We start from the raw sequence: 25,583 nt of genomic DNA on the forward strand, positions 1-25,583 counted from the left end.
CAGTCTGCATAATCCTCACCTATAGTTCACTTCGAAGCACAGACTGTATGCTCCAGAGGCTGTTGGGTTTAATAAGAATAAACTTGTGTTTCACGTGTCTGTTGCTGAAACTTCATTCAGGCACAGTGGCCTGCATGACTTTGGCTAAATGTAAACAAACATTGGTAGTGGGTGTTGATAAAACGACAAGAGAGCATGATACAAGCCAACAACGCAAATTGGTGCAAAGAGGGCCTCACATATCATGTCAATTAATTATCGATTTTGATCTCTACGTCGGGTTTTTTTTTTTTTTTTTTTAGCATGGGGTTAAGCAGGGTTCTAAGCATGAGGTACTAGCCCACATGGAGTCATTCACTCATATATTAAAACTGTACTTTTTTCTTTAATAATTGAAGAAAAAGGTCACCTTTAACCAGTAAACAGACTTTATTTCAGTGCAAGTTTGTTTTTCAGATGTAACAGATTAGCAGTAGTACAGATATGGCCGTGGGGAATACCTCATTGCATGTATTGCAACACTTTGACTGTTTCTAAAAATTGTCGTGATAGGTCCTTAAAGTTAGTTGTGATATAGATAAGGACATCGCTAATTATAAGTCATGCAAATGTAGACCAATTCAGTGCAAAGGTGTAGATAGGTATAAATTTGAAGAAGGCAATTGTTTATTGCATTCATACCTATTGAATCCTACGAAAGCATGAAAGATTGTGAGGGAATCTGTCAAATGAGGACTTTTTCTATTATTCTGATACAATTTATATTACATTAGAAAAGACTGATCTGAGCCCTTTTCAAGAGTATCAAGTATCAATTTTTTTGAATGATTTTATATTGTTATTCTTTGTCCAAAAATCTCTCTTTTTTAAAATGTAAATCTTTCATTTTAGTCTTTGTTTATAAGGTGGGTTGGGAAAAAAAAGGTTGTGACGTCAGGTCCCAGTAGTCTGTAGACATCATCATCATCATCATTCAACTTTTTTACATGGTCTGGTGTTTAAAAAAGCAATCTAAAAATAGGAAATATCAAAGAATCATAATTTGATTGGAATTGTCACCCCAAAAAATCATTGAAGAATCAAATCTGAAGAAAAGCACATCATTCCAACCCTACTGGGCAGTCCCTGTCCTGAAAGGCTCAAACAAAGCACTGTGCATTTTTATCCTTCCTGGTATAGACCTGTGCTGATTCTAACTTTGCCAACTGGTCATCAAACTGAGCAGTGGATCCACTTAGACTTGGGGGAGCTGACCGTACTAACTCACTAACCACACACAGCTTAAGCACAGGGCAGTGCTTGTTTTCTTGACAAATCTAGGAACAAAAATCTTCTCAGGTTGTGTTTACTGTACACAGATTAGTTTGAATGACATTGCTGTCAAACTTGCATTAGTAACACAGGCAACAAGTACCTCAGCTCTGGTCTGAACTCAGTACTGAAGTGATACAGAGAATGTGAAATGCTGTAGCGGGTGTTTTGCCCTTGTTGATTCTTTGTGCTTTTGTCCACTATTAGTATGCTGCTGCTGTTGCACTGGCTTCACTGACTCTTACTGACACATGCCACTACTTATCATGGTATATTACTTCAGTGGGCCTGGTACACATGGCATGTCTCTTGAGTTCACCGGCAGAAGCTGTTCTCCACAGACATCTACTGATGGTGTGTCAGGCTTGTTTTAGTGTCTGATTATTGAGTGCTGTGATTGTTTGTGGAACTCCACTTAGAGTGTTGTGCTGCTGCAGTTCTCCGAGTTTAGAGAAAGAAGAGTGGAGTCTTCCTCTGGCAGGTTTTGCTGGCTCATTTTGCCCTTCACTGGCTGTTTCTCTTTTCTGTATGTTACCAAACTCTTGACAGGGTTCATCAGCAGCACGATTCATTGAAATGTATCGTAACTTTTCAAAATCAACTGCACTTTAAAAACAGAACCTAAAGCTTTATATAAAAAATGAAACATTACACCTGAAGGCTACTGTAAATTAAAGCTTGTTCCATTTACTGTAACTTGGTCACTAGGAACCCTCTATAACAAGTCCTTATAAAATCATTTCATAATCTAAGCATACTGATCTTCTTGAAACGGGTGATTGATAAACACAGCTGCCAACTAATGTACAAATTTATTTCTATAAGTCTGAATTTAGGTATAATTGTAGATTTTTGTACATCTTTATATTGTCAAGTATGACGGGATTGATTGTCTATGACTGATCTTCAGTGGGCAGTCTGAATAATAATATAATCACTGTGGTGTGTTATGTCTCTGTCTTTGTATAATGTTCTTGAGTGGGGGCAATCACTGTAAGACTACACATTAATAACAGCTTTTACTGCATACCGAGCATTAAGAATCCTCCAATTACTTGCTTTGTGAAGGTAGTTTTTTATATTTCTGGATCTAAATTGGTAGTCCTGCTGTCGGACGTCTCAACTAACTCAAACTCTATTTATTCCTCCTTTTTCAGTGGACCGCAGTTTGAAGCGCCGGCAGGTGAAGCCACTTGCTGCCTCTCTGTTAGACGCCTTGGATTATGACAGCTCAGATGACAGTGACTTTGAAGTGGGAGATGCCACAGGTAGGTTCAGTCTTTTTATGTCTAGAAGCCTCATATTTACATTATTTTACATCCTTATTAAACATCACAAAGACTGAATCTGTTGAAGGCCTGTAGAAACTTTTTTTCCTTATATCCCTCCTGCATGTATGGAAAAACTGTGGGCTCCAGCTCTTTTTACTCATAGTTCTTTATCAAGGCTTAAGACTTGGAAATGGAATGAATGCATGAGTCTCTGGCAGGATAAACTGTTTGGTATTGGCAGAAAATATTTGCCAAATTTTCCCGGCACAACCCACATACTCAGTTCTGCTGCTCATCCCACTAATCCATGCTCCTTACACATGTGGTATCATTTAAAAGGGAAATAAACATTTTTTTTAATGAGATTTATTGCAAATAAGCATTGTCACAACAAAGAAAAAATCTACCAAGCACAATCCCTTTACTTTTTTTTAAGTTTATTTCCTCCAGCTGAAAACATACTTGAGTAGCCAGCCCAGGTAGCATCCACAAGCAGGACACCAAATTGATTTCAGCAGTATTCAAAAACTTTCTACTCGTGCTGGAAAAGCATTCAGCGTGTTCCTTCATCTTTTGATTTTTTTGCTCTGACAGGATCAGACGGCACAGGAAACGGCAGTGATGAGGAGGGGTCGAAAGCTGCAGGATCAGAGAGCGACTCTGAGAACGCTGCCTCCGCAGAAGACGCCATAGATGATGATGAGGCTAAAGACCTGGCAGCGGAGGACAACCTAACTGAGGATGAAGAGAAGACCAAACAGCAGCCTTCCTCAGACAGCTCCACCAAGGATGCCCCTGCTGCCACACCGCCCAAGAGCCGACGTAAGAACAAGAAAGCCTCCGAGCCGGAACCTGCCACTGCTGCTGCCTCCTCCACTGGTGCTGAGTCCACCTCACCTTCAGCCTCTGGCAACAACAATGCTGAAGAGTCTCAGACAGAGCCCAAGAAGTGGAACTTCCGTAGAAACCGCCCCCTGCTGGATTTCACCACCATGGAGGAGCTGAACGAGATGGACGACTACGACAGCGAGGACGATAACGACTGGAGGCCAACAGCAGGGAAGAAGAAAGGGAAAACAGCTGCTCAGAAAGGAGGAACTGAGGAAGGGGAGGGTGGAAGTGCAAGTGATGATGACGACGACGATAACGACGATGACGATGATGACGACGACGACGACGACGATGATGATAAGGAAGAAGGTGATGAAGACAACAACAGCAGTAGTGATAGCGAAAAAGAAGCGAAGAAGCCCAAGAAGAAGACGAAAAGCAGCAGCGCCTTCGATGAAGAGCTGACCAATGACAGCATGTCACAGGGAAAGGGCAACGAGGTGAGCACATATAAGTCTCATGAAGTCCGACGTCAAGTTTCACAACTCTGAACTCAGGTTTTTACTAAAACAAGTAGCATGGTTCTGTCACAGACCTCTGCTAGAAATCAGACACCAGAAGACAGAAATTACTCTTGATTGCATTATGATGCCCCATTCATCAACAAACAGAAAATGCTGCCAGATTAATTTCCATCTCAAGTCATCAAATCTTTCTGTTTAGGATTGTTTGGATTAATTATTTAAGGGTTATTCAAACAGTCTTTAATCTGGATATATTTTATAAAAATATGGAAGTGATAGAGAGACTTTGTCCTCAGTGACTGTCTGACAATATAAAGTACAGCTTGCCATATGAGGTAGCTCAAACTCAAGGTACTTTGGTGATGTTTTAACTCAGTTTGACACAAAGTACATACTTTGACTTGTCAGCTGAGCTGTCAGACGTTATTTTAAAGCTAAATGTGCCTTTTAAAACTGCAATGATGTTGGCATTTACTATCACAGCAGCAGCAAGAGTATTGAGACACAGCTTTGACGTATCTACACTGTGCGAAAAGGGAAACAAAATAGCATGCAATTTAAGAAATCAACTCTTAAATCAAACTTTAGTTGCATAACAATCAACACTTTATCTTAAAATGTGGATTTAACGTTTATATAACAATGGTTGATATTTGCTTTACAAACAGTGAGATGCACAGAAAAGATTTACACTGCATTGCAAAATGCACAACTGATTTTCAGCCCTTTTGACTACTGATTTTTTGCATTTGGCAGATTATTTGTATATGCATTTCTTTTTACCTTTTGTAGATTATATAAATTGATTGAAAGCGCGCTGCTTTTTTTGCAGCTGCAGGTGAGTCCTTCCCTCTAGTTCTGTTTTTCTGTCTTATCTAATGCAGGGGCTCCCAATTTTTTCAGTCCATGGTCCCGAGTACACATTATGGGCAACACCCTACACTAAGAGGATTTCACTAACAGGCCAATCCAAAAGCAGACAAGAACTCACCATTCAACCATTAAGATCAAACATTTCCTGTTTGCATAGTTTTTTTTTAATGAAATTTAACCCCTACATGTAGTCAAATTTTGTTGAAAAAAAAAGAGAAATAAGAAATAACAGGAAAACAATCCAGTTGAGCTTGGCACACATTCCAACTACTCTCTTTGTCACTCTATAAAACCAAACAACAATACGAGTCACAAAGTCGGCGTATAATCCAATGACGGGTTTAGATGGTATCAGAGTGATTCCAGGAGAATTTTTCCTTTTGTTGTAATCGACTTAGCGCTACGTCCCTGAGCATTGTTTATGGGATTTACTAACTGCCAGTTACTGGATCTGTTCTCGGATCAAGAGGAGGGGGCGTCCGATAAGTGGCTTTACTGAAGCTCTGTTTCCCAATTTCCCAGGATGCCTTGCTGGACAAGTCCCAGACCTGGAGCACTCAGCACATCCTCATCTGCTGCGTGTGTCTGGGAGACAACAGCGAGGATGCAGATGAGATCATCCAGTGTGACAACTGTGGGGTGACCGTGCATGAAGGTAAGCTAAAGTTAGGCCAGAACAACAAATAAAAAATGAGATAGGGAGGGTTGAGTTTTCTGGTGTTTTAATGGTTTTAGTCATGAGAACGATCAAGAACCACATTGAGCCTGTATAGACTGGTAAGTCTGATCTGTATTGTTGAAGGTTCAGCACTGTGAGATTAAGACGTGTGAAAACCAGATGCTGTGCCTTATGTACCAGTGTGATTTGCATTTACCCGTAGGGGGACTTTTTCTGGTTCCTTTCTCTGACTCACAATTTTAAAAACCTTGGAATGGATGTAACAAGACACCACTTCTTGTTCTTGTACTCAGATATAGACGTAAAAAGACATTATTGTCAAGAGAAACTTCTGGAACGGGGAGTAAACAAGAAAGAGATAATAATTTTGTTATCTTTTGCACAAATACTGCTCCTACAATGCAGCTATTTCTTGACCACCTTGTAAAGAATCTGTATTTTAGGATTTTGTAGTGCCTTGATTAGGGATGGGCATCGAGAATTGGTTCTGTTAAGAATTGACAAGAAATGTTTTAATCCATTGATATTGTTAGCCTTTATGCTTGAGGATTCTACTGGACCTCACATCGACTAGTCTGCTGCAGCTATCTTAGCTTAGCAGATAGATAACAGTTACCAAAGAAAACTCTGATTCAGAATTTTCAGCTGGACATCAGAAGTTTTACTGAAGAACTGAACTTACGAAGAAATGTACATCACTCTCTCACACCAGATTCCTTATTAATACATTCAACATGGTATAAATATTCTTATTTTCCAAAAACAATCTAGACAAAATAGCACTAGCTTGATTTGTTAGCAGTTAGCATGCATCGGCATAACTTAGGTTTTGAAACATAATTTTTACTTTCATCTCAGAAACACATCACAGTTAGTCCTTGCAAAAGACACTGACAACCCCAAATGTCAAAATACTAACAGCCAAATAAAAAAAAGTTATGCGCAGGCTTGTGGCTGGCTTTATAACTAAGGCAAGGCTCAAAACAACTCAAACATAAGCTGTAACCACTTGGAGGTACTAGATGGCCCACTTAAGTCAATAGCATACAACAAAATAGTACATCAACGTCACGTGATGTGCAATTTGTACTTATTTTTATTCATCCATGTCCAGAGATACCCAGATCCAGTGCCCAGTTTCATATTTATTTACTTATTGACTCAATTAAATGTTGACAGAAAACCTGTAAAGCTACTTTTTGTACAAAGAATATTTACAGGAGCAATTGATAAAGTAATGGATAAAGAATTGGATTTATAAGTGGAATCAAAAAAGGCATTGGTATCATTAAAATTTTATCACTACCCATCAAGACTCTTGATGGATAAGTAATTATAAACCATTATGAATTTGGACATAGTGTGTCTCAGGGTTAGACATAGTATACAACAGAGGCAGACATATGTACAGCATCCACCTGCTCTTATTCAACAGCTTTTAGCTGCTTGTACTGTTCTGTTTAGTCTGCCTTCCCAGTAAGCTTTCAGACAGCATTAGTCCTCAGACCCTCTGTCTCTCTCACTTACTAACTTATCCACTCACCAGCTGTCTGTCCGTTTTATTCAAAGCCTGGTTATTTACTCTCTGAAAGCACAATGCATGTGGGAATATCTGTCCTAGACACAACACATCACATGCAGCTTCTGCTGTTGAATAATTCCATCAGGCACAGTGAAACAGCGTCTGAGGAGGGAATAAACTTCTTGTTTCAGCTTCATCAGCTGAGTGAGCCTGACCGCTTGGTAACAAGATCAATGACTGAGTCGTCTCCTGGGGATTGGAGTTCTCCCAGACATCCATAGTCACAGCTGACCATGCAGAGTGGATCAATCTGACACCACTGATTTTCAATCACTTCATTTATTAATTTATTTCCTCTGATTTGGACTAATTGAAAAGCAGCAGACAAAGAAAGAGAGACAGAAGAACTGCTTCCTTTAACACAGACAGAAAATGTTTGATTTCAACAGCAGAGTCAACATCCTCCAAAAATTCAGGGCTGCTTGTGACACGTAACAGAGAAAAGGGAATTTTGTTTTAGTAGTGAAGTCATTTGTGTTGACATTAACAACCAGTGCCTTGAATTCATACAAGGGTTGCTAAAGAGGAGGTTATTGGACTTTCTTTGGCATTATACCGTTTCTCTGGTACCCCAATGGTAGCTTTTTTGGGGGCGGGAGAAAAAACAAAAATCGATACACCAGGATTTTATGTTTTACAATATCAAAATCTTGGTTCTTTATCATAGAATCTTTTTTTTTTTTTTTTTTTTTTTTTTTTGAAATTCTTCATTTCAGTGTTAATTATAAACTGGATTGGAAAAAAAGTTACAACTTTTTTTTAGCAGAGGGTGAAATGTTTCTCTCTTATGGCTCCTTATAGTCTGTAGACATTATCGTCATTTCACTTTTTCACATGGTCTGGTGTTAAAAAAACAAACTAAAAATTGAAAAAAATTGGAAGTATTGAAGGATCACAATTTAAATCAAATCCACGCCCCCAAAATTATAATTGAATCGAATCACGAGTATACCATATCATCCCAGCCCTAGTAGCTTTACATGATTAAGAGCTTTTCCTCTGACTGGGTGGTTCTCTTGAGGCTAGATGGGAGCAAAGCTATGGGCAGACCTCTGTGTTGACTTCCTCATTTCAGCAATTCTCATGAAGATTTTTGGCTATTTTTAAAAAGAACCATTTAGAGAGTTTACGACCAGGGTTGTATTTCTTTAAGCTGCTTTTCGATTCCTAAACTACTTTAATGTATGCTGATTTACATATATATTTATAAAACCTCACATTTACAGTGGAAGTTTGGATAAGTTTAATGATGAAATAGCATTGTAATGTTGAGACCTGGAAATGATCAGCATTGGGTTACATAATCAGCCACCATGTTGACATCTGCCTGTAATCCCACTGACACGGCCTGTGATTGGCTGAACTGTATCAGAGTTTAGCCTTAGAGCTGCGAGCACCTTTGAGCAGGACTTGTCAGATTATCTCAGACATATGATATGCACACACACGCGCACACACTGGGATGGAGGGTGGGAACCTTCCTAATCGCCAATTCTCCATAGGCAGACAGGAGATATTAGGAGCAGGTTTTAAATTTATCTTGTTCGTTTGGTCGGCTGATATTTTCTTCCTCAGAGACATGTCTAATCTCTCTGAAAAGACACACAGGGGAGACTAAGTGGTTTGCAGTGGCAGCACTCGCGGCCACTTCCTATCTTGCTCTCCAAGGACATGAATAGTGCTCTCTTTTTTCCTGGGCAGTGAAAGATGGAACTTAATTTGAGCCATAAGTTTGGAGTTTCTGTGTACTCTAGCCCAAAGTGGACAGATCTATTGTACTATTGGAGGTTTAATTTAGCACCTCAGCTATTTTTTGTCACCTTATATATGCTGCTATCCAGGAAATTTACAGCAGAGTGCTTCATCTTGAGGGATTTCTGTTCACACTCCTTACCAAGGCAGGCCTAATCCCCAATTGGCAGAGTTGAGAAATAATAAATAAGTGTCAAGAACCACCTGCACTTTGGCAGGAGAGGGGTTTTCAGGGTGGTTAACTGACTGACTCGACAAACTGGTTTGACATTGTGTATCCACAGACTTTAGGATTGTGTCGCTTATTTGATTAGTAATAATAAAAGTGAATGGAAAAAAACACCCTAACGTAGAAACTCTTAACGTAATTTAATTTCTAAGAATTCTGATTTAAAACCATGCATATTACCCTTTTTCTACTATGAATTTCTGCGACTGTATTTGCTTTATGAGTTTCATGATTTCAATGGGTTTTGTCATTGTTACTGTAGATTATATCATCCCCCTCCACCAACAAGGTGTCCTTCTACATGTTAGCTCATTTTAGACATCACAAAGTAACTTGTTGGAGCTAAAGACGAGGTCATACAAGGGGAGGACTTTGAGGCAGAGATGAGAGGCGAGCTGTCAGTATCTGCTGCTCATACCGGTCAGTCTTGCTGCTCGACTTCACTGCTGCTCTTTGTTGTTGCGTTTGCACCACTGTCCGGACACCATCACTCCTTCTCAGACAAGAAGAGAGGCTTACATGAAAGGTAGGCACACCAGACCTGAGTGAGAGATCAAAAGCTGGAATGGGCAGAAGTGTCTCCACAGAGCACACAGAGGACTCCTGTTCTTACCAGCCTTTCTTTGATTATCACACTCCAGCCAGCAGTACAGGCAGACTTCATTTCCATACCACAAGTTCTCCTTCTGCCCTGTACTTGCCTTTGACTATAAATGACTGCAGAAAGCATCTCCTGTCACTGCTTTATTGTCAAGCTGCACCGGTTTTTCATTTAGTTGTTTGTGCATTAAATTGTTATTGGCGAGGAAGATTATTACAAACATAATCCTAAACTTTTCATTGTTCTCTGATCCAGTGGTGTTAGATTTTAAACTCAACCCCCAAAAGGACTGGAACATTTATTCTGTCAGCTGTATTTTATGAGGTTCACATGAAGAAAAGGTAATGGATTGTAACTATAGAGGTTTGAGCAACCCCGTATATATGAGTGGTGTTCAGCCACATGCTTCTGGAAAGAGGCCCGCTGATCCTGAGTTGGTTGAAAAGCTTATATCTTTAATACCTTTAATAACTTAAAGCTCTATTGTATGTATTTTGTGGTATTCTTACGTTATTGAATGATGTATACCTTATTACAGTTGAAAGCCCAATAATAATATCCATCCATCCATCCATTTTCTTCCGCTTATCCGGGGTCGGGTCGCGGGGGCAGCAGCCTAAGCAGGGAAGCCCAGACTTCCAATAATAATAATAATAATAATAATAATAATAATAATAATAATAATAATAATAATAATAATAATAATAATGATAATAACAGTGATACATTATAACAATGATACATTATGATAATACATTATAATGACACGTTTTATTCAAAGGTACCTTTAAGACACCCAATGACGCGGTACAAAATATAGTTTAAAAGCATTAAAACAAAAGTTTAAACAAGAAAAATGGATAAAAGATTAAAAGAAATATATTTAAGAGATAAGATGGATCAGTGACAGAGTTAGGCGTACCTGCTCTCTGCTTTGTCTAAGTGTCCAATTCACAAACAGACTGCATTGATGATACTCATGTCATAACTTGAAGTCAAAGTTGTTAACAAACTATATTTTCAGGTCAGATTTGTAATTTTTGTGTAATCCAGAGGCAGAGTGGTTGTTTTGATGCCTGAAAAGTTTGATCATGACATCTGTTATAAACACTGCAGCTACCACCAACTCTCAACAACAGTAAAAATGTTACGCAAGTTGTGTTTTATGTAAGGAGCTAGTTTCTTATTGAATGAATGCATAATGACTTGTTTCAATATCTGCAAACAAAATTGACACATAGAGAAGCTATTTGTTGTGCAGTGCATTTGTACTACATTCAACTCTTTACATTAGCTGTATGAATAAGACTGTGTCTTATTGTCTCATGTGCAGAGTTTGGTGGGCAGATGCTGGACCTTCCGTTTGAGCATCCTGCTCTGTGCACAGGCCCTGCATGAGTCATGAATTAGAAATTAGCAAATGTCCCTGCACTCCCTTTTGAAGCCTTCATAGTTTGGAGACAGTAGTCTACAAAGCAAAATGCTGCAACCGTGGATTTAAAAGAGCTGCCTTTGCATCTACCCTTGTAGAGCCTTGTTAGAGAACTGTTTTTGGATTTATCTTTGAGATGCCGCTGATCTACAGTAGTGTGCTGCTTAAAAAACAATGTTACTTTGACCTAAGTCAGCAAAATGCAACTAAATTTGCAATAATTTACACTGTAGAATCCAAACTGTACAATAAGTGTGTACAGTGAGCAGGGTATGGCACTTTGTGTTGCTGTAAATGAATATATTTTTCATGTACCGGAGTCTTATTGGTCCTTGGCCTCTGTGATGCACAAGTGTGTGTAGCTATCAGCTAGAGAAGGATGAAAAAACCTGGTTTTGGTCTGCCAACAGACGCTTCGTTTGGTCGAGTTCTGATGACTGCATAATTTAAAACAAATAATTCATGTCATTGTCTTACTTGTCAAATTATCTAAAGCTAAACTTGTGCCCTCCTTGAAAACATCTTCTTTCATTATGATTTATTTCTCTTTTAATTGAGATTTTTTTTTGATCTTTCACCAATTTAAAGCATTCACTGTGAAGAAACCTGTAGATAGATGATGAGTAGGTGGCTGCTGCCTGGTTGAAGCTGGGCTGTGTTTTTTGAGCTGTCAAAACACAAACATGTTGCTTCATTTATGCGACGTCTTCATCACTTTTCTTTTGATCTCGTAGAAAATAGCTCGTCAGTGGTCATTGTCTTAACACATATATGTTTATATTTTCCCTTATAGTTTGCCAGCCTTTGTGCAGAAGAAGCAAACATTTCTATCCATTGAATCTCAATACAGTTAGAAGTACTAGTTCCACTGGCTCTACCTTCTTCCATCTTTTTTTTTCCTGCCAAGCTCTTCATTTCTGACAAGGATAATCTTTCCTCCAGGGATTATGAAGCTATCCTGTAGTCATCACTTTTTGTCAGCTTAGCTCATATTAGCCAGCAACCCGTGGCTTAGTGGTCTGAGCTTTGTATCCCAGTTCAAAAGGAACACCCAAGATTTGTGCCACGGTTCAGCCATAAGTCTGTTAAACCAGCATGGTGGTCGTTTACAACCCCCATTTTCACAGTTCAAAGCCCAATCAGTGAAGATGAAGCCTAGCTGATACCAAAGGTATTCCAATGACACCATAAGAAAATAAATGGTGAGTAGAGCTGTGATGGTGTAGGGCTAAATCCCCTTCTTCTGCCTTATGCTGTGAAAGAAAACAAAGGCACATCTGGGGTATTTAGATACTGAGACATACTTGGTTTTGAAGGTCAGGATGGAGTCCAGCTGTGACTTAATTGCCCCAGAGGAATAATCAGCAGCTTGATTGGTGTGTCCTGCATTTGAGTCGATCTGAAAAAGAAACCAGTGGCCTGTAAAAACTGAAGATGTACCCTGTGAGCTGAGATAGAGCAGAGTTCAAAATTAGAGATTCACCGTGACATGCAGCAAATGGTACTCTCAATCAGAAAAGGACATGCAATAAACAACTCAGTCTGCCCCAGTGTTTGCTTTCCACGAGCCACCCGGCTCCCCAGTGTGGCTGGCAGTGACGGGCATGCAGAACATCGAGCTTTTGATTTGTGAGTCTTTCCTATTGCTCAAAAAGCCTGAAGGCTGGTGGACTGAATTAGGAGTTAGAGCGTTATCTCCCCAACGGAGGCAGAGCACTGATTGCTGCCCTCATTGGTAGTGAAGAGCACGTCTGCCTGGTGTAATAGCTGCCATAGAAACCACATCAGCCAAGTAATTGTTTAGGCAACCTCTGAAAATTAAGAGGACAACATTGAAATTCTTTCGCTTAGCTTCTTCTTGCTTAATTTTTTATCAAATGTTCAATTTGCGGTGCTGCAGTGTCGCAGCAGATTGACAGCTTCAGGCCAGAGCAGACCAGGTCTCCCTCTACTTTTTGTCCTCTACTTTGTTCCCAGAGTGTTTGAATATTAAGCCACATGGTCACATGCAATATACATGAATGTTAAACAGCTGCACACAGAAGCAGTGCTATTATTGCGGCTTTGTGCAGCACTCAAACAACAAATGACGACAGAATTACCATAAGCTGCTGAGTTTGAAGATGAAAGACTAGCCCCGCCATCCTTCAGTCGTCATTGCAGGTTAACATCTGCATGGATGTCCTGGATTTACACAGTACTCTGGTTGAGAGGTTAAAACCCAGTTTGCATACAACTCTGTCACTACTTTCTAGATTAACGTGCTGACAAACCACACCATACTTTTAGATGAGAACTATCTTCTGTGCTTGTTTACATCAGTGTAGTTATGCAGTACTGCTATATTTCATTAGGTGTTCAAAAGAGCTACAGCCCTGCCTAGTGGAGGATATCTACACTGCAGGTTAGATACAAACATTTTGGGGCCCACAGTTAAAGAATTGTTAAAATTGTTTCACTGACCATTAAGTTAAGTGTGGAAAAGCAACCAGATGTGTAAATTTTATCATTTTGGCTGCCATTGACGTCTATAGACCTTAATTGTGTTTTTCAGCAGGTGGAAGCAGGGTCTGGGAAAGCTTGTCAATCAATATGAGGTTTACAAAGTACTGTAGGTGGCAGTAGTGCTCCCTTTGGATGAGGGATCAGCATACATATTAGGAGAAGACGACAGAGACATGGTGAGATGTTGCATCAGAAAAGTTTATCAACTTACACTCGAACAAAGAACGTGTTGCAGTAGTTTGGAGAGAAAGAGTGTTGCAATCGTGAGAAAAGACGACGAAGACCATGGAGATTATCCAAGGATGGAGCTCCTGAGAAGAGCATGATCTGAAAAAAAAGCATTTTTTGTGGATCAAAAACAGGAAAAGAGACATTGAAGAAGAGTCTGCTCTTCTCCTAGTAGTTTCAGTGTTTACATAGCCATAGAAAACAGTATTCTGTGGGTCCTGAAAGACTGGACAAAATGCCCTGAAAATGGCTGGCAGCCAATGAATTGATTGACCAAATGCACACATCTCTACTTTAATTTATTGCAATAACATGTTATGACACAATAAACAAAAAGACAGCATGCACAGAAATCAGCACTCATGCACCAAGTTAAAAACCAACGTTCTTTGTGCAAAGTAACAAGAATTCATCAAAGAAAGCTGAGGTCAGCGAATGAAACCAGAACCACAATGAATCAGTGAAAAGCTCTATGCAGCACAAAGAAAGTTACAAGAACTTTATTGCCATTGAAATTAAATAACAAAACATGTCACTTCCTCTTGAATTATTGGTAGATTATAACTTCACCAAAGGACAATCACTAATTTAAATTCAGGAGGAGTCACAGCAGCAATCAAGAAAACAAAAGTAAGAAAGTGTATAGAAAGTGCATTTGGTCCAAAAGAAAATAGATGACGACAGCTTGTCCATCATCATCAGTCAGTCCACCTCCACAGGGTCCAGGCCTGAGCTTCTTCAGCAGTCTGTTCAGTCTCTGTCTCCTGGATCCTGTCTGCTTGCAGCAGGTGAAGCTCTTCCAATGTGACATTTATGTCCAGTGTTAGCTCCGTTAGCTCTCACTGTGAATAGCATGACACTACTCTGCCTTCTGGTAGTCCCTCTGTTGCTGGGTTAGCACAGCTAGCTTGTCTATCTTATTGGAGATAGATTTTAAGTACCCAATAACGATGGATGAAAGGACGGTCCATGTCGTCACTTCTTAGCGCACACCTGAGAACCAGAACGTAGTCCTCACCTCCTTCTCCTCACCTTGTGGGAAATCATCAGGCCTTGCACCAGTTAGTATTGACATGCTACAGGCTGCTAATACCTGATTTCAGATGTAAACAATGTGACCATGGTTGCATGTAGGATCTTTAGACAAACACAGGAACAATAGTAGTAAAAATATCACTGTGTTTAGTTTCTGTGTTTTTGGAGTTTTACCATAGAATGAACTGAAAGTACAGTTTATTTCACCACTGCAGCTCTCTCAACCCTGAATTGGGTCTACAAACTACTTTTTTTTAGTTATAGTAGGGTAATTGTCTGCCTTTATATAAGGACAGCAGGAGAAAGACATGAAATTTGGGAGACAAATAGCAGGGGATGATGAGCAGCAAAAGGTTGAGGCTAAAAGTTCAACAACTAAGCACTGCTGGACTGCAGCTTCTGGACACGGGGTTGTACACTTTAACGTTAAATGTCAAAAATAATTAATCTTTTGGTGATGTGTTTTATTTCAGAGTATCAATCAGAGTAAGTACCAGAGGATGAGAACAAGGGAAGGCTTTAACCTTGTATCACTGTGTTTTTCAATAAAAGTGATTCAGAAAGTCAAGTCTTTTTGTTCCCACAGAGTTGGCACCATGGCTGAGTCTATGCCCTCTGCTGCATGTCCTCCCCTTTCTCTTTTTTTATGCTCCTCAAGTGCTTCCTTTCAGTCTTCAGATTTTTTTTTTCTCCTTTTAAATCTTAAAAGTTCACGAAAATACAACCCTTTCTTTTTCTGTGTATTCCAGGATGTTACGGTGTGGACGGGGAGAGTGACTCCATCATGAGCTCTGCCTCTGAGAATTCAACAGAGCCTTGGTTCTGTGATGCCTGCAAGAATGGAGTGACTCCCAGCTGTGAGCTGTGCCCCAACCAGGACGGCATCTTCAAAGAGACCGACGCCGGAAGGTGGGACACAGCCGCACACTGACCCGTCGGTCAGCTGCCATTTACCAGAGGCAGCGAGTGGAACGTGTTGAGAAACAAATGATGCTTTAGTTAATGACCTCAGCTGGTTAAAATGCTGAAGGCTACATAAGAAGAATCTGAAATTGTTCATAAATTCAGCCGTGGGAAGAGGGGAAGTTGGATTAAAGAGAAGAGGGAGAGAAGTGGCAGAGGAGCGAGGGAGGAGAAGAGATAGAGGAAGAAAAGGAGTGAGAGAAAAGAGTGTGTTATGTGAAGCGTGGAGACTTCAGCCACGTTATCGCTGATAGTGCTCCTCAGCCAGGCTGCACCCGAATTTACTACTTCACTAGAGCATGAAAAACACAGCAAATTAAACTGTGAAGCTGTTGCTTGCTCGAGATGGATATCTTTATATTGGACTTCGGATTCTCTTCCCTAAAGTCCGCATTTGAAATTGTGTCACAGCAGACTGTAGCTGGAGTCTGGGCCTACATAAATCTATGAATCCATTTCTTTTTGAAGTGTCTGAGTGACTCACTGCAGGCGCTGTGATGATATTAAGTGACTCATTGTCTGCAGTAAGACACTACACTCAATGCTAACACAAACACAGCCACAGGTTTCCCTCAGTTTGCCGCTGCATTTTTCACATTGGTGGCATTAGTAGTGCAGATAAATGAATAAAGATAAATACTTTTTACTCCAGCTATTTTCAGTTGATTGTTTTCATTCAACACAAGTTTTTAATTTTTACCCTCCTGTGTCCTTAGATGGGTGCACGTCGTATGCGCCCTTTACGTTCCCGGAGTAGCATTTGGAGACATCGATAAACTACGACCAGTCACACTCACAGAGATGAATTACTCAAAATATGGAGCCAAGGTATGAACCCCTTCACACACATACTTACAGGTTTCACTGACATGTTTAATGTACTGTTGATTACATTATGTTTTGATGAAGTATCAGTGGGGTTCTAACATTACCGAAGTCAGGTTTTGAGGGTCAACATGTTTTTAAAGAGTTGAACATTTGGAGGTCAAACAGTGCAAAAACTGAAATCAAGTGTCTGTCTTGATTTTTGTTTAAAAAAAAAAAACACTTTAAGGACTTAATATGAGCCACATTTACCTACAATTTCCAGAAAAAATAATGACATTCAAAGACAAAAAATATGTCTGAATAGCGTTGAAAGTATATAAAATATTCACTTCTATAATTTCTAATGTGAAGAAATCATTATTTTTTCAGGAAACACAAAAAAATAAATTCTTCTCACCCAGATGGCAGATTTTCATGTCCCCAAAAAAGAACAAAAACACTCAACACTTATTAAAAGGAAAACACTTTGCGGCTGGAGTGTGTTTTTCAGATTTTGCAGAACAATTCTTTTTAAAATTTGTGAGGTTTCACCTTTTTTTTTTTTTTTTTTCTCTAAGCTCATACCTGGGCCACTAAAAAAAATTACTTTACTTTGGAAATTTGCTGGATTTTTTACCCCAAAATGAAGAGATCTTATCTTGGTTCAGCATGATTCTGGCTAACTTGTTGTCTTCTAGGAGAACAGCTTGATGTTTTCCTTACAACACATTTTGGAGACTGTTTTATTGAATAAGTTTATTCTCATTTGGTAGAAGGTAGGTTGTAGAGGCATAGTTTGATTTTCATTTTTTTATAATAAATGGAAAAGAAGAAGTTAAACATTTGGGCTGAAAGATAGAATCATCATATGAGCACCACAGCCGAGGTATGATTTGATATGCAGACATCGCCAGCTTTCACTACGGTTCTTGAGATAAGCTTAGGCTGAAGTTGTCGTGACTGATTTCAAGAGGAAGCAGCTTCTTCTTGGCATGAACACAAGTTAAAATCTGCCTGTTGTCTTCTGTTGTACTCAGGAGTGCAGTTTCTGTGAGGACACCCGCTTTGCCAGGACTGGCGTGTGCATCAGCTGTGACGCAGGAATGTGTCGTTCCTATTTCCACGTCACCTGTGCTCAGAGGGAGGGGCTCCTGTCTGAGGCTGCTGCAGAGGAGGTGAGGAAAGAAACCCAAACCGTCAAACCCCACAAACTTATTGTCACTGTACTAAAGGGGTTTTATTTTAAAGGAGTGTATAAAATGTGAAAGGTGTTCAAATGGCAAACCAAGGTAAAGCTTTTTTATGGGTGAGTTTTGTGTTGCAGTTGAAAAACACTCATAAAGATCAGCTCAGTAAGTTTTGACTCTCAGCTTTCTAGTGTTCACCTCACAGAGGACGTTCAAGGGGACAGACTTCACAACACTAAAACTGAGTTATTAAGCTGAGCAGCAAAGATCTATCATTAAAAAATAAAATATTTCATCCCAGGTGGATTTAAATCTGATTTGCAGGGTTTTTTTTAAGAAGCATGACCTTTTAAAGAAAATTAATTTTAATATTGAAACATTTTTGTAAATGTGAGTTCGTCTGGGTTGCAGTTGATTACAATGTGTTACTGTCATGTCAGAGATAACAGAAAATGTTTCAGAGAAAAATCAACATCCTAATGAGAAAACAAAATTATTGATCAGGGTTGATCTGGGTTGCTACAAGATACACTTCAGGTATAGAATGGATTTTTTTTTGGCTTTAGAGCGAGCCTCAAGTGGGGACAAATGGAACTGCAGGTTTGTTTGTTTTTTTACACTGACATAGGCTTCAGTTATAATTTTGGAGGTTGTAACTTACAGTAACTTGAGGCTGGCAGCAGAAAAGAAATCCTGCAAAAATGAACATGTTTACAGCATGGTTTAAAAACACTGTTGGTCTGAATAGCTCATTCCTCAATCAGCCGACACAGAACAGGCACACATTTTTTTTCTTAACTCTTTGCGTCAGAAGTCATTAAACATACAAGGACATTGCTTACTTGACTGACACTGTAGCTGTCTGTAAAGAGGCTCAAGGCCCTTTCCCCAGCACAAGACCAAAGCTAGGTTGCATTCAGCATTACCAATATGGCCCTGTCAACAACTGGCTCAAAACTCTGTATCAGAAACAGATGGGTGACATCATGTAATACAGTCTCTTGTTGTAACTTCAGTAAAATGCAGTGAAAACACACTGGTGACAGGTTGAAGTTGCAATCTACCCCTGAGGAATGATAAAAACTTTTTTAGATATTTATCAAAATCTTCTGAGAGTCCACATGCATTTCTTTGAAAACAGTGTCTTGACTTCCACTCATTTACTAATGCTTGTTTCACCAGCATTGTAAGGTCATCTGCAGGCATCAATGGATTGTTTCTATAGAGTTATGTTTAGGGTTAATAATCTCTGTCCACTCTGCTTTTAAGTTCATGCACCAACATTTGAAACTTCTGCACAGTCACAATCATGGAGCATGCCTGCTGCAAACCATTTAATCCAGTAAATTGCAATAAAAGACTTCTATTAAAAATCCAAAATGCTGATAGCATCGACACTAAAAGAAGAGCTTAAATGATTCCAGCAGAGCAGCAGACAGAGAGGAGGGGAGGGGGAGGGGGATGGTGGAGGGGGCGCTGGCTGGTAAAACTTGTAAAAGCTGTAACGTTGGCAGTGTTAAATAATTATGACAACTGTTAATCCAGGCTTGTGTTTTTGTTTCCTCAGGATATTGCTGATCCTTTTTTTGCATACTGCAAGCAGCATGCAGACCGCTTTGACAGGAAGTGGAAAAGGAAGAATTATCTGGCCTTGCAGTCTTACTGTAAGGTCTCTCTGCAGGAGAGGGAGAAGCAGCTGACTCCAGAAGCACAGGTGAGGTTATTTTATTTTTATAAAAAACATGTTTTTAAAAAAATTAACACCTCTGTCATTTGTGGGAGCAAGTTTTTGCTGTAGAGCATTTTGTTCGTGCTCTGTTTTATTGGGGAGGCCACTGATGTACCTGCTGCATGTTCTGGACCATTTTTTAGTTAGCAGCTCATGTGTTGTTCTACGCTGTCTCGCCCAGTTAGTTAACTAATGGGTGGAAGCCGTTACAGACCACTAGCTCTGATGTTCTGCAAACTAAAGTTAGTTTTTTTCAAATGGAGTTGGATGGGTTTAAAGAGCTGATGCAGCCACAGTATCTAGTTTAAAGAAAAACATCCTTTTCTCAAAGAAAGAGGTCTGTGGGATCCTTTCTGTAATGTCATCAGACGTTAAAACATAACAATCTCAGTCTGTCAGTGACATAAATGGAACTTAAAGTGGATGATCTTGATCTTGTTCTTGTTGATCAAGAATATTTTCTCCAAGGACCCATTGCAGCCATAAGTAGCTAGCGTCTCAACTGATAGCTTAAAATACATCAGAATAATTCTCTAAGTTTTCACACCTATTAGTTATTTAAAAAACAAAATGTAAAAGACAGTGGTTAAATCAAAAGATACCAGAATTGCTAAACGAGTCCCTGAAAAAGCCTGATGTCTGTATGTGTTAAACGAACTGCTGTATCTGAGAGCCTCTCATGGTCTACCATCATGAGAGTATGTTTCCATGTGTGTTTGTGTCTCGCCTACAGGCCCGTATCACCACCCGTCTGCAGCAGTACAGAGCCAAAGCAGAGCTGTCCAGGAACACTCGACCTCAGGCCTGGGTGCCCCGTGAGAAGCTGCCGCGACCTCTGACCTCCAGTGCCTCGGCCATCAGGAAGCTGATGAGGAAGGCGGAGCTGATGGGCATCAGCACCGACATTTTCCCTGTTGACACATCTGATGCCAACGCCAGTATGGATGGACGCAGAAAGCACAAGCAGCCTGCACTAACGGCAGACTTCGTCAACTACTACCTGGGTGAGAAAACTGATATCTGTCAAAAAAGTTTGATGTAGAAAGTCCACAATGAAATAGCAAATTTTCAATTCCTCATTCTCCCTCAACCCTCTTTTATATCGCAGACATTTATTTATTGCATCAGTAAAATGTTTTATATAGAAACTCCAATCCTTGTTTTCAGACCATAGTTTATTTGCATATGGATACACATAGTCTCATATTCAGCTGTAATTTTAAGGAAACTAAAAGTCTTTTAGCCCTGATCTCTACAGTGAACATTATTTACTTTTACACACTGTGGTTGTCTAAAGCCCTCTCACCTCAAACGAATGCGTGTGTTGCCTGCTGTTGGAGACGTTGTGTAGGTAACCTTGAGAGCACTCTTGATTAGCCTGCAGCACAGGGCCTATCTGCCATCAGTACACCCTCTCATGTGCGTTTTCCTGTGTATAGATTGTGATCGCACCATTGATTTTTGTCCCATTGATATTCAGAGAGGAACATGCGAATGATCCAGATCCAGGACAACATCTCTGAGCAGAAGAACCTGAAAGACAAGCTGGAGAGCGAGCAAGAAAAACTGCACGTGGAGTACAACAAAGTGAGCAGCTCCGTCCAAGTTGTTTGTTACAGCAGTGCTGTATTGAGAGTGGACCATTACTATTCCTACACACATTTTTCCACTTGATGACATAATGTTGGTGTGCTGGTGGGCAATTTTACATAGCATTACAGCATTACAAAAGCACCAGAGGCATGAGTTGTAGTATACCAGAGCAAGCCTCACATACACAGGTGGTGAGCCTTGGACACATTTACTGTAGTAGCAAGGGCTAGCCAAACATCCTGTCAGTAGCCACGTATACATGGACCCAAATATTCCGCTTGCATTCGGTTTCTTTGCTCAAACGGAAAGAATTTAACCTTTGTATACACCTCACTCTGAAAGAAAAGTGCAAATCCGACTGGAAATTTAATTGGTTTCACAGGGGTGGAATATTCCTTTCCCCAAACCGATTGAGGTATCATGTATCCACTAAAATGGAAAGTTGTCAGGATGCGTTCTTTCAGTGCATACTTAGATATGACGAAAGATACGACTAGAGACGCTCCTCAATTTTAAAAATGGAGGCAAGCAGTCAGCACTGGACTGCTGCGGAGAGTTTGTTTTTGATCCAAACGAACTGAACATAATTTCAAGACAGAATGGACGAAAAACTTGCAATACTGAGTTATTCCAACAAGTGGAAGAAAAACTCTTTGATCAATCATGCGATGTTTACATTTTTCTGCGCATGCCCCATTGACTACTCTGTTTCCTTATAGCGGCGCATGTAGACCAGAGATTGGAATAGTCCTTTCCATGTATGTTATTGTTTTCGGAAAAGTCATTCAGAAAGATTCCATTCAGAAAGACGAAAAACTCCTAATGTAACCGTGGCTAGTGTTTGCCATGTGTAGACAATACCAAGTAGTTTTTAGCCACACGTTTGCAAACGATTTTTACATTCCTATGTTTTTCATCCATCACTGGCCCTCTATGACATAATCTCTAGTTACTCTCTACCCCTTACATTAGATAACTTGTAATGTCTGACATGTGTTCTGCAGCAATACTGCTAATAATTTGTTTAAGACACTGAAGTACAGCATTTAAACACTAATCTGCAACCTTTGGCAACAAGAACTAAAACAATTCTAAGGGGCTAAATTCTGCAGTTTCCCAAGTGCTTCACTTGAGGCTGGCTCTGGAAGAACCGGGAGCACTTACAGCAAAATGTAAAAAGTTTAAAGCCCAAAATAACCCAAAACAGTTTGGTCCAAATTCTTCGATGTATGCAAAGCTTGATATTTCTCTGTCTTAATTTAAACATGGTAGCTGTGCACAGAACTGAAAAGAACTATCTTTTTCATTCAAATGACAAATTGCAACCAGGCAGAGCTTATCTACAGACAAAGAACTTTTAAGTCTCAGTCTTATTCAGTAACAATCACTCAAACTTGAGCATTGGCAACACACTCCGTCAGGTCTTGATGCAGTCAAGATTACCTTTGTATAGCATCTGTATGAATGAAAAAAAACATTTATAAAAAAATATATATATAAAGTTGTATATTAATTCAGGCCTTAAGGGGTTAGTGGACAGTGTCAGTATTTGACTGCTTCCTGCTCGGTAAAAAGACCTGGATTCTCTGTCTTTCTCTCATGTCTCCTCAATCATGTGACCTCTGTGAAGGGGCTGCTGCTCCATCTGTCAACATGAGGAAGGGAACACACTGCAGAGTAAAAGTCACGAGAGTTAATGTTGCGTTCAGTCTTCTGCCGTGCGCGTTGAGCGTTATTAATGAAGTGTGTGTTGCTAATTGTATGCCTTGGGTTGCTCTTACACAGTGTTGGCCTTGAAGAAACTGCCAGCCAAGAAATGTCATTACCAGTCTCATATTGACTGATATATAGTGGCGAGGACCTGCACAAGGTTTAGTGGCAGCATGAGGAGTTATCCTCAGATTATTAACAATGAAAAGTTACTGCAACAGGTTCAGAGGTTTACATGCAGCATTAGTGGTGCAGATCTGCATCATAGTACCTTCAATCATCAGTCCTGTTTTCACTTTGACTTTGACCCATCTTTGCCATGTAGCTAATCCTCTTTTTGAAAAAAGAGTAGTTTATTTTCTATTTAAAGTTGTTGGTAGCAAGTGGAGTAAACTTAAGTGTAAAGTTATGTGTGTGATCTGTTAGATGCCAACGCAAAATAAGAGCCACCAGGTAACATCCAGTATGACTGCAGAGTGGGGAAACAAAAAATTTGTAGCATTCATTTTTTTGGGGTGAAATGTATGAATGTGTTAATAACTGCAGAATACTGTATTGCAGTTCTAGCATGCTGCATCAACATTCAATCAAAAAGCACATATGTTAGGTCTGTATGGTAACTTAAAAAGCTGATGAAGTCAAACAGTGGAAATCTTGCTAAAAGTGTTAAATACTTTCAAACACTTCAAGTAATGAATGAACATGTGAATAAAGGTACAAAAACAACCCAAAAAAGGGCAGAAAAAAATGAAAAACTAAAAGAAAAGCAGTCATGAACCTGAAGCATGTGGCTGCACAGTTTAAATTTGATTAAAACACCTTTAACAAATAGGTCTTAAAATTTGAACATATATTTCGACACAATGACGTTAGCTAGTTTGAGTAATGTACAAACAATTAAAAATCAAAAAGTGAGAGATAAACAGTTTTGCAGAAGTTAGCTTTAGGTTATGTATAAATCGTTAAAATGTATGAAAGAAAGAAAGAAAGAAAGAAAGAAAGAAAGAAAGAAAGAAAGAAAGAAAGAAAGAAAGAAAGAACGAAAGAAAGAAAGAAAGAAAGAAAGAACGAAAGAATAAAAACTGATAGGACAGACTGATACTCATGTTGTGTTTTCTACTGTCTTACAGCTGTGTGAGTCCCTGGAGGAGCTCCTGAATGTGAATGGAGATCTGAGGAGTGACGGTCAGGACATGTGGGCTCTGCTGGGAGGCATCGTTGGTCAGGTACCTGCAACATCCTCACACATCTTAGTCTTTTCATGCCCCTGTGATTGTTCAGAAACTTTGCTGAATGCCTCTTTTTGCAGACTTTTCTTAGCATAGTGACGAGAGCAGATTGTATGCAGCAGCAGCTCTGTACTAACCCTGCTGTTTAAAAAAATCCTTTCATTTTTGCACTAACTGATGTAGCTGTCATTTACCGTGAAGTTAGACCTGGCTGGTGGGAAGTAAGAGCTGCATCCCACTTCACGTTTCTATAGCAACCAATTGCAAAGATGTACCTCTACGGCTGACGGGTTATTAAATGAATGTGAACTGCAGTCAGGAGAAACAGACTGAGATCTTTCAGTTTTTCTGATGGAACAAACTGAACACTGGTATATACAAGCTGATCCTTTGTGAGGTGACCATGATATGAGCATCGTTCCTGTTTTCACCCAAGAATTCTGAATAATCTGCTAGATGTAAAAAACAAAGAATACGCACTGTGCTGTATAAACGCTCACCTGTCCCCTGTTGGTTGTTTAAAGCAGGGAAATGAATATAATCAACCTGAGTTAGGAACAGATGAGAGCTATATTTAACCAATACATGAAATTTAAGTTTATCAATTATTGAAGACATTAAGTCACTAATAATATAAGTCACACATTTAGTTAATTGATCAGCTCGTAAATACAATACTCTCTAAATCTATGGGGTAAAAAATCTTCAACATGGTCAGGGTTTGGTTTGCTGCGTAATGATTGGAGTAGAGGGAGGGGAAAAGCTGAGGAGGAGAGAAACAGATGAGGTGCTTTCAGGTAAAGGTTGTAAGGTGAGAGAATGAAAATGTAAATGAGAGAAAAATCACAGCATGACTCTAACTTTAAACCTTTCCCTTCTGTTGTTTCCAACTCACAGACCTCAGTAAAGGCAGAGAGGGTAGAAGATGTCTCACTCCTCAGCAATTTAACATCCGAAAATTGGTTTGATGTTGCACAGGCTATACATTTTAATTTACATGCATTACTTTTGGCACCTTAATTTTAGCGTTTGTCAGCCTAAATATTCTCTGAACAAGAAGGGTGAAAGTCCTAGTAGTCTGTACAGCAGTAATGGAGATGCTTCAGGTGTTCACCATGTAATTTTCAGTGTTTGTTAAATATACGTAATTATCTAATGGAGCTCGAAATAACAAACGCTGTTGAAACTGGAAGTTGACTTATGGTTAAGTTTTTCAAAGCAAAGCTTCTAGGTGAAGCTGATAGTCATGCTTGAGCAGTGGCAGGAATAACATGTCAGTCATGTGTTGACATGCGCACAAACATCTCTACTCGTCTCTGTAATGTTCTCAGTTGCTACTTTCAAGTTTCCCAGTTAACGCCAGTCCTTGAGCTGCAATGTGAAGATAGAAGGTAGGATATTCATTGTGGTGCCTGGGAGAGTGCAGTCACTCCTTTAGCAATTTATGTACATAAGTACCATCTAAACCCGTTAAAGGGCCTTTAAAAGTGAGCCTGTTGAAGAGCATGAGCC

General features: G+C 39.6%; 1 protein-coding gene across 3 annotated transcripts in view; it reads left to right on the forward strand.

Annotated features, from left to right (window-relative positions):
- phf14 (PHD finger protein 14) overlaps window positions 1-25,583 on the forward strand; it is a 90,480-nt gene that overhangs the window by 688 nt on the left and 64,209 nt on the right. For all 3 annotated transcript variants that reach the window (XM_074686478.1, XM_074686479.1, XM_074686480.1), the window contains exons 2-11: window positions 2,469-2,579; window positions 3,177-3,913; window positions 5,333-5,465; window positions 15,603-15,762; window positions 16,533-16,644; window positions 17,661-17,798; window positions 19,378-19,524; window positions 20,273-20,543; window positions 21,020-21,126; window positions 23,973-24,068. In XM_074686478.1, coding sequence (XP_074542579.1) covers window positions 2,469-2,579; window positions 3,177-3,913; window positions 5,333-5,465; window positions 15,603-15,762; window positions 16,533-16,644; window positions 17,661-17,798; window positions 19,378-19,524; window positions 20,273-20,543; window positions 21,020-21,126; window positions 23,973-24,068 — 2,012 coding nt within the window. The remainder of the gene's footprint in view (window positions 1-2,468; window positions 2,580-3,176; window positions 3,914-5,332; window positions 5,466-15,602; window positions 15,763-16,532; window positions 16,645-17,660; window positions 17,799-19,377; window positions 19,525-20,272; window positions 20,544-21,019; window positions 21,127-23,972; window positions 24,069-25,583) is intronic.

The sequence above is a fragment of the Halichoeres trimaculatus genome, unplaced genomic scaffold, assembly GCF_033239565.1.
Source record: "Halichoeres trimaculatus isolate MK-OKI-2021-1 unplaced genomic scaffold, fHalTri1.1 fHalTri1_scaffold_14, whole genome shotgun sequence".
Classification (NCBI taxonomy): domain Eukaryota; kingdom Metazoa; phylum Chordata; class Actinopteri; order Labriformes; family Labridae; genus Halichoeres; species Halichoeres trimaculatus.